At 40.9% G+C, this 9,562-nt stretch overlaps 1 protein-coding gene across 1 annotated transcript; it reads right to left on the bottom strand.

Moving 5' to 3' along the window:
* Positions 1–225: 225 nt before the first annotated feature.
* Positions 226–9,525, bottom strand: LOC124153044 (2-iminobutanoate/2-iminopropanoate deaminase-like). The gene is made up of 6 exons (XM_046526154.2): positions 9,369–9,525; positions 7,649–7,754; positions 5,234–5,288; positions 2,922–2,990; positions 1,851–1,906; positions 226–651 (listed from the first exon to the last, which is right to left on the bottom strand). Exons 1-6 carry the CDS (start codon positions 9,431–9,433, stop codon positions 592–594), a joined length of 411 nt encoding a protein of 136 aa, XP_046382110.1. The 5' UTR covers positions 9,434–9,525; the 3' UTR covers positions 226–591.
* Between the last annotated feature and the right edge of the window lie 37 nt (positions 9,526–9,562).

Below are 9,562 nucleotides of genomic sequence, written 5' to 3'. Positions count from 1 at the left end.
CAGTAATTCTATCTGGATATTCAAATTTCTGTTACCCACTAGTTTTTACACATGTGGGTACTTAAGTTAAATATTTAAAAACACTATTCATCTAGTCCCTGCAAACTGGTGTCGTGTGGGTTTGAGAGCTTTATAGGACTCAAAAATACCACGATACTTCCACAAGAAAGTGTGATGGCAAATGATCATGATGTAACTGTCATCGTGGAGTTTGGCAAGGTTGACGGAATGCCCGTTTATAATTTCAAAATAAGTTGCTGATTTGCTAATCGAATACGCAGGGTTACTTCACAATATTTTGATGATACACACAAGGTTTATTTTTGTAGCATATCTGTAATGTTCGTTGTGTATTTGAAATGCTTGGACTTTATTTTACTGCATATTTCTGATGCGTATTTTACGCAGATACGCAGCTTATCTGCAGCTCTGTATTATAATGTCGTATTATGGAATTTGTATTTAGTCTTCTTTCTTGTGACCAGACAGATGACCAGACAGATGACCACAGATGACCACATGACTGTGAGTGGAGACTATTGGCTGGTAGGTTGGTCAGGATGACAGTCACAGTCTGGCACTGGAGCCTAGTCACTGAGCATCCACAATGTTGCCCACAACGGCGATGGCCTCGATCTCAACCAGTGCACCCTGCAACACAAGTCAGAATGTGGGTCATTCTCAACATTAACAATGTGGGTGTTCTTCAACTTCATGCAGAGCTTATAAATAAAGAAGATGAACCTTGAGATCAGTTTCCTGAAATAATGCTGTTAGTCACCTGGGTACAATGGCATCATCCAGGCTGTACATTGTTAAGGGTCCTCCACTCACAGGACAAGGGGACCCGTGAAGATCCGGAGTAGAATAGGTCTTCAGCAACCCACACTTGCCGTAAAAAGCAACACTGCTTGTCGTAAGAGGCAACTAGCGGGATCAGGTGGTCAGGCTCGCTGACTTGGTTGATGCATGTCATCATATCCCAAGTGCATGGATCGATGCTCATGATTTTGATAACTCGATTGTCTGGTCCAGACTCGATTATTTACAGACCGCCGTCATATAGCTGGAATATTGCTGACTGCGGCATTAAACAACAAACAAACAAACAAACACATCACGGGACAAGGGCCATGCTAAAGGTGAAAATGGTTACTGTCAAACCCATTGTAAAGTGACCTACATATGCATATCTACCCAAAGTACCTTGTATATCATGGTGACATCTTGATAAGTGTTCGAGGTCAATTCCTATTAATGGGACCTCCCAGTTACTGGCTATGGCTACATTTCTTTCAATATGTGTCTCCTTTCATTACCTCTATACCCTGGATTATTTAGTCATATTTGTATAAGAGTGAGTGAGCATGATTTTATGGCGCTTTTAGCAATATTTCATCAATATATGGCAGGGAACTCCAGAAATGGGCTTCATGTCGGGATTTGAACCTGGGTCTTTAGCGTAATGAGCGAACGCTTTAACCACTAAGCTACCCGACCGCCCCTCCATTGAAGACATAACCCTCCCAGATGAGGTTGGTTGGTTGGTTGGTTTGTTGTTTAACGCCGCGCTCGGCAATATTCCAGCTATATGACGGCGGTCTGTAAATAATCGAGTCTGGACAAGACAATCCTGTGATTAATGTCATGAGCATCGATCCACACAATTGGGATCGTTGACATGCATCAACCAAGTCAGCGAACCTAACCACCCGATCCCGTTAGCCGACTTTCACGACAAGCATAGTCACCTTTTACAGCAAGCATGGGTTGCCTGTTCCACCCCGGAATCTTCACGGGTTTCCCAGATGAGGATAAAGTGAATGAGATAAAGAAATTCCAGAACATACCCTGGGTAAAGCAGCTACTTGGAAGGCAGCCCTTGCCGGTTTGTTGTTGGAAAAGTCTGCAATAGGATTGATAAAGAAATCTAAGTTAAAAAATAAAAATGAAATTGATCACCAAAAAAACTAAACTAAACAAATTGACAGATGACAACTATCATTTAAGGGTTTTACAATTAGGTTTTGTTTATTTATTTGTTTGTTGTTTAATGCCGCACTCAGCAATATTCCAGCTGTATGACAGTGGTCTGTAAATACAAGTCTGGACCAGACAATCCAGTGATTGACATCCATCTACATAATTGGGATACGTTGACATGCATGAGTGAGTGAGTGAGTATGGTTTTACGCCGCTTTTAGCAATATTCCAGCAATATCACGTGGGGGGACACCACAAATGGGCTTCACACATTGTACCCATGTCGGGAATCGAACCCGGGTCTTCGGCATGACGAGCAAACGCTTTAACCACTAGGCTACCTGACCGCCCCTTGACATGCATAAAACAAGTCAGCAAGCCTGACCAACCGATTATGACAAGCATGGGCTAGCTGTAGACCTATTCTCACCCGGATATTTACTGGTAATTTTGTGGTGTGTCCTACAGCATGTAGACATATCATGGAGAGATAATCTAACACACGTATGAGCGGCAATTCGGTAAAAAAATACAAAGTTGAAATGAAGGACCAAAGTACGCAATAATAGTCAGATGTTATGAATATAGAATGAATGTTACAAATAAAGGTCATTATTTACATACGAATAATGAATTCAAAATACAAAACAGTACCAATGAACAACTTGCATACAAAAGACGTCATATGTAAAGAAAGAACAATGTGTACTGAAGAACATCAGTGCACAAACAGGACACTAAACTGCTACAGGAGAACGTTGAAAACACAGCAATTTGTAAAACATTCCGAGTTTAATCGGCTTGTCCTTTATTTCAACTTTGTAGGTTTTGACCGAATGGCCGCCCATACACATGGTCACACTGAACACCCCTTTCACTCATTTTCAGAATTCCCAAAACGTCAGGATCACAGGAAGATGATGTTTTATTGGACTTACATTTTGCATAGACTTCATTGACAGCAGCATAGTCGTTGATATCCTTCAGGAGGACTGTTGTCTTCACCACTGTAACAGCAACAATATGAATTTACCCTTTTGTCTCCGCAACAATTTGAATTTACCCTATTGTCACAGCAACAATTTGAATTAAATCTATTGTCACAGCAACAATTTGAATTATTCCTATTGTCACAGCAACAATTTGAATTAACCCTATTGTCTCAGCAACGATTTGAATTAACCCTACAGTCACAGCAACAATTTGAATTAACCCTATTGTCTCAGCGACAATTTGAATTAATCCTATTGTCTCAGCAACAATTTGAATTAACCCTACTGTCACAGCAACGATTTGAATTAACCCTATTGTCTCAGCAACAATTAGAATTAACCCTATTGTCACAGCAACAATTTGAATTAACCCTATTGTCACAGCAACAATTAGAATTAACCCTACTGTCACAGCAACAATTTGAATTAACTCTATTGTCACAGCAACGATTTGAATAAACCCTACTGTCACAGCAACAATTTGAATTAACCCTATGGTCTCAGCAACAATTTGAAATAACCCTATTGTCTCAGCAACAATTTGAAATAACCTTACTGTCACAGCAACAATTTGAATTAACCCTACAGTCACAGAAACAATTTGAATTAACCCTACTGTCTCAGCAACAATTTGAATTAACCCCATTTTCACAGCAACAATTAGAATTAACTATATTGTCACAGCAACGATTTGAATTAACCCTACTGTCACAGCAACAATTTGAATTAACTCTATTGTCTTAGCAACAATTTGAATTAATCCTATTGTCACAGCAACAATTTGAATTAACCCTACTGTCACAGCAACAATTTGAATTAACCCTACAGTCACAGCAACAATTTGAATTAACCCTACTGTCTCAGCAACAAATTGAATTAACCCTACTGTCACAGTAACAATTTGAATTAACCCTACTGTCACAGCAACAATATTAATTAACCCCACTGTCACAGCAACAATATTAATTAACCCTACTGTCTCTGCAACTATCTGAATTAACCCCACTGTCACAGCAACAATTTGAATTAACCCTATTGTCACAGCAACAATTTGAATTAACCCTACTGTCACAGCAACAATTTGAATTAACCCTACTGTCACAGCAACAATTTGAATTAACCCTATTGTCTCAGCAACAATTTGAAATAACCCTACTGTCACAGCAACAATTTGAATTAACCCTATTGTCTCAGCAACAATTTGAATATTAACTCTACAGTCACAGAAACCATCGGCATTAAGCCTTCTATCATAAGCATCACAGACAACAACACTCAATACAATCCACAAACACCACATCTGACAGAGAGAATATCACTCGCCCATCATCAGTGGTTCCCAAGCACAGATTACAAGTCTGGATTGTAACATCTGACTTTGTTTGGCATGTAGCATCACATTCACACCACCATATTCTGATAACTAATACATGTCAACTGTTGGCCCTACCAGGTGATGTTTGATGTGTAATTCCTAACCTTCATATTGATCTTAAGTGACCCTAAAGGACATTTGATTAAGGACAAACACTGCTATAGGGCGTGGCGGTATAGCGTAGTGCCTAAAGTTTTTGCTCGTCAATGGTGAAGACCCAGGTTCTATTCCCAAAATGGGAACAAGCATACTTTAACACACAAGACAAACAAGACTTAGTCAGACTGACTTCAACATATGAAGTGAGTGAGTGAGTGAGTGAGTGAGTGAGTGAGTGAGTGAGTGAGTGAGTGAGTGAGTGAGTGAGTGAGTGAGTGAGTGAGTGAGTGAGTGAGTGGTATTACACCGCGTTTAGCAATATTCCAGCAATATCATGGCAGGGAACTCCAGAAATGGGCTTCACACATTGTACCCATGTCGGGAATCGAACCTGGGTCTTCGGCGTGACGAGTGAACGCTTTAATCACTAGGCTACCCAACCGCCCCTCAAAATGAAAAGCTATACACAAGACTAACACATAGCCCCCTGAAATAAAGGCATAGAAATAAATAGAAATATTACCATGGCACTGTAGCTCACCTGGATATGTAGTCACCCGTTTAAAATGTTAACACAACAACCACTTCACGAAAGTAACTGTCAACGTCACTATTCAAAAACTTTCTGCATAAATAACTGAGACTAAAAGTATTAACATATATGAATAAAGTAACAAAATCTCCCAATGTTTCTAAAGCTGCAAGAAAGAATTTACTATTTGAGAACTGTTGTGCTACTCTGGGCTCCCCGTGTCCCCGGTGTAAGTAAGAGCCCTGGACTCACCATTGTTGTAGCTGGAACCGCCCTCCTCCAATATGGCACCCATGTTCTTCAGGGCCTTCATAACAAATTGTAAAACTACATTAAATAACGTCATTCAAATCTTTAACATACAATTGTAATGCCCCTCGTAAGAATCTTTAAACTTCATTGATAACTTCATTTATATCACGGGAAAACAAGTACCGGTATATATCAATGCTGACCTGACAAGAGAAAATGGACCTGAAAAGGTTTGGCCAAATCACATGACTGCATCGACATCAAATATTGACTCATCAAATCACATGACTAGGTCTGCCAGAAAACAACATGCCATGCGAATACAGGTTTTGTACTACTGTCTTGCGAAGATCTAATTCAAATGCTCGATACAAGGGACGAAAAGGTGAAAAGAAGTACTTTATAAATGAATTTCAGTGCAATAAAATAAATTATGACTTTTGGCGAGGCCATTATGCAAAAGCAAGGACTCTCGTATCCAAAACTCAGTGATTTGATCGGAACTCTGCCTGCGGTCACAGCCCGGTGAGACGTCAGACATCTGATCTCAGGCACGTAATATTCACATTAGTTCTATCTGAGAAAAATGTTTCAGTCATACCTCTCATCAGTGAGGGGGAAATGGGGGGAATCTAAAACTAGCAACAGGACCATTATTTTCCAATACTGCTAATTTCCTGGTTTTAGTAACATGATGTCAAAGTCTAAAATAACCTAAAATAACCTTCAGTATATCTACATCCTCAGAACTAAAAGGTGTTCCTATGTACACTACACTGCTTCATCGGTAATGGCTAGTGCATGCTACTGGGTTTGTGTAGATAGGCTACTGGGGTTGTGTAGACAGGCTACTGGGTTTGTGTAGATAGGCTACTGGGGTTGTGTAGACTAGCTACTGGGGTTGTGTAGACAGGCTACTGGGTTTGTGTAGACAAGCTACTGGGCTTGTGTAGACAGGCTACTGGGCTTGTGTAGATAGGCTACTGGGTTTGTGTAGATAGGCTACTGGGGTTGTGTAGACTGGCTACTGGGTTTGTGTAGATAGGCTACTGGGGTTGTGTAGACTGGCTACTGGGTTTGTGTAGACAGGCTACTGGGTTTGTGTAGACAGGCTACTGGGTTTGTGTAGACAGGCTACTGGGGTTGTGTAGATAGGCTACTGGGGTTGTGTAGACTGGCTACTGGGTTTGTGTAGACAGGCTACTGGGTTTGTGTAGACAGGCTACTGGGCTTGTGTAGACAGGCTACTGGGCTTGTGTAGACAGGCTACTGGGCTTGTGTAGACTGGCTACTGGGTTTGTGTAGACAGGCTACTGGGCTTGTGTAGATAGGCTACTGGGGTTGTGTAGAATGGCAACTGGGTTTGTGTAGACAGGCTACTTGGGTTGTGTATACAGGCTACTGGGCTTGTGCAGATAGGCTACTGGGGTTGTGTAGAATGGCAACTGGGTTTGTGTAGACAGGCTACTGGGGTTGTGTAGATAGGCTACTGTAGACAGGGTACTTGGGTTGTGTAGACAGCCTACTGGGGTTGTGTAGACAGGCTACAGGGGTTGTATAGACAGGCTAGTGCAGGCAACTAGGGTCATGTATACAGCCTACTGGGGTTGTGTAGACAGGCTACAGGGGTTGTATAGACAGGCTAGTGCAGGCAACTAGGGTCATGTATACAGCCTACTGGGGTTGTGTAGACAGGCTACAGGGGTTGTATAGACAGGCTAGTGCAGGCAACTAGGGTCATGTATACAGCCTACTGGGGTTGTGTAGACAGGCTACTGGGGTTGTATAGACAGGCTAGTGCAGGCAACTAGGGTCATGTATACAGCCTACTGGGGTTGTGTAGACAGGCTAGTGCAGGCTACTAGAGTCATGTATACAGCCTACTGGGGTTGTGTAGACAGGCTAGTGCAGGCTACTAGTCATGTATACAGCCTACTGGGGTTGTGTAGACAGGCTACTGGGGTTGTATAGACAGGCTAGTGCAGGCAACTAGGGTCATGTATACAGCCTACTGGGGTTGTGTAGACAGGCTACAGGGGTTGTATAGACAGGCTAGTGCAGGCAACTAGGGTCATGTATACAGCCTACTGGGGTTGTGTAGACAGGCTACAGGGGTTGTATAGACAGGCTAGTGCAGGCAACTATGGTCATGTATACAGCCTACTGGGGTTGTGTAGACAGGCTAGTGCAGGCTACTAGAGTCATGAATACAGCCTACTGGGGTTGTGTAGACAGGCTAGTGCAGGCTACTAGAGTCATGAATACAGCCTACTGGGGTTGTATATACAGACTAGTGCAGGCTACTAGTCATGAATACTGCCTATTGGGGTTGTGTAGACAGGCTACAGGGGTTTTATATACAGGCTAGTGCAGGCTACTAGGGTCACAAGGGTCAGGGGTCAAGGGTCTACTGACCTGGTCAGTCTCTGCTGCTGCTCCCCCAGTCACTATCTCCATTGTCGTGGGCACAAACCCAATCTGACCCGAGATGTACATCGTTTTATCTGCTATCACCGCCTGACTGGAATTATATTTCAAAACTAAGTTGTAAGCATACATCCAAATATTTCTTGGTAATCATGTTAAATACTGATGTCTAAAGCTTCCATCTTCTTGCAAAATTATGCAAAACAAGATGATTTTGAACTATTAAAGATTCTTCCTCCTCGCTAGTCTACAACATATTAATGACTTATTCCTGTCTCACAGCAGTTACGACACATGCATACACATGAATGCAATGAAAAATAGGTTCAATACGTAAATAAAGAATAATGATGGATGTTTGTATGTATGTAAGTATATACGATATATTTTATAAAATACACTTCAACCATATACTTTTAACATTATCTATGCCTCCTGTTCTTATCATGCAGGGATGTCAAGTTGACTCCATCAGAAATCATCATTAATCCTGCAATCTGGCAACTATAGCCAAACTGACTGAAATGCCACCACATACATTCACAGCAGGTCGACATGAAAATGCACTGAAACATATCTCTTTTGACTGATTGTTGGACTTGAGTGAATGAACCATTAGAGTAATATTGTGGCAATGAAAGTTTCTATCTCTCATCATTTATGTATTAAATGATTGGTTGGTTGGTTTGTTGTTTAACGCCGCACTCAGCAATATTCCAGCTATGTGACGGTGGTCTGTAAATAATCGAGTCTGGACCAGACAATCCAGTGATTGATATCATGAGCATCGATCCACGCAATTGGGATCGATGACATGCATCAACCAAGTCAGTGAGCCTGACCACCCGATCCCCTTAGTCGCCTTTTACGGCAAGCACAGTCACCTATTACGGAAAGCATGGGTTGCTGAAGACCTATTCTACCTCAGAATCTTCACGGGTCTGTATTAAATGAATCTGACGAATCTTTATTGCAATCATAAGTATGACTAGTAGCAACATTCATGCCAAGCTGCAGTTCATGCGCTCAGCATGCATCTTCAGAAGTGAAAATGTTTGTAAACTTATACGTGTATAACTAATAATCGCTAAAATTGTAGATATAGCATATATGGTACTTCATTGTGTAAAACATAATCAGTTATTTCTATCTGTTTGTTCATATATATCATATGATTTATACAAAATAGCAAGCACCTTAAAAATAATTCTGTGAAATACATTTTAGAAATAATTATTTCCAAAATGCATTTCACTGAATTATTTTTTTACATGTTTTAAACAGATTATTACAGAGTATTATGTTGTAATAAAATCTTTCAGAAACACATATTTTTTCCAATACTCATCTTTTAAAAAATGATGGGTGATATTATATTAATCAACTAAAAGATAACAAGGACATATATCTACATTATGATCTCTTTGTGAGAGGGAATGAGAGTGGAGGTGGATAAGAATATCGCTACATGTGCTGTGCCATACTTCACACAGTTCTAAGTATATATAACGTGAATGGAGATATTGGCTCCTCATTCACATAAGTAATACAAAAATGTGATGCAAATTGAAATACTGCCACTTGTGGTATGCCAACGTGTATATATTTAGAGTTACTGGCCCTGGCAAAAAAGGGTTTGCAAATATATGTGTTTGAAATAGTCTGCTTGTATTGTGATGACATTACAAATAATTGCGTCTTAATTTACCTGTAAGGTCCAATTGCTTTAGGTGCAGCCGTCGCCTGGACCAATTTCCGTACAATGCCTGCCATTTTCAAAGAATAGTTAGAACGCAAAGTGCTTGTCCCTGACTCGTCCTGTAGATGGCAGTGTAAAATAAACGAGCTCCGAGCAGTGACACTGTCGAGCTAGTTTCAGGATCAGTCTGCGCAACTTCCACA

The sequence above is a fragment of the Haliotis rufescens genome, unplaced genomic scaffold (assembly GCF_023055435.1).
Source record: "Haliotis rufescens isolate VD_foot unplaced genomic scaffold, xgHalRufe1.0.p SCAF_2, whole genome shotgun sequence".
Taxonomy (NCBI): Eukaryota; Metazoa; Mollusca; class Gastropoda; order Lepetellida; family Haliotidae; genus Haliotis; species Haliotis rufescens.
The sequence above is the reverse complement of the archived record's forward strand: the minus strand, read 5'-3'. Positions and strand labels throughout refer to the sequence as shown.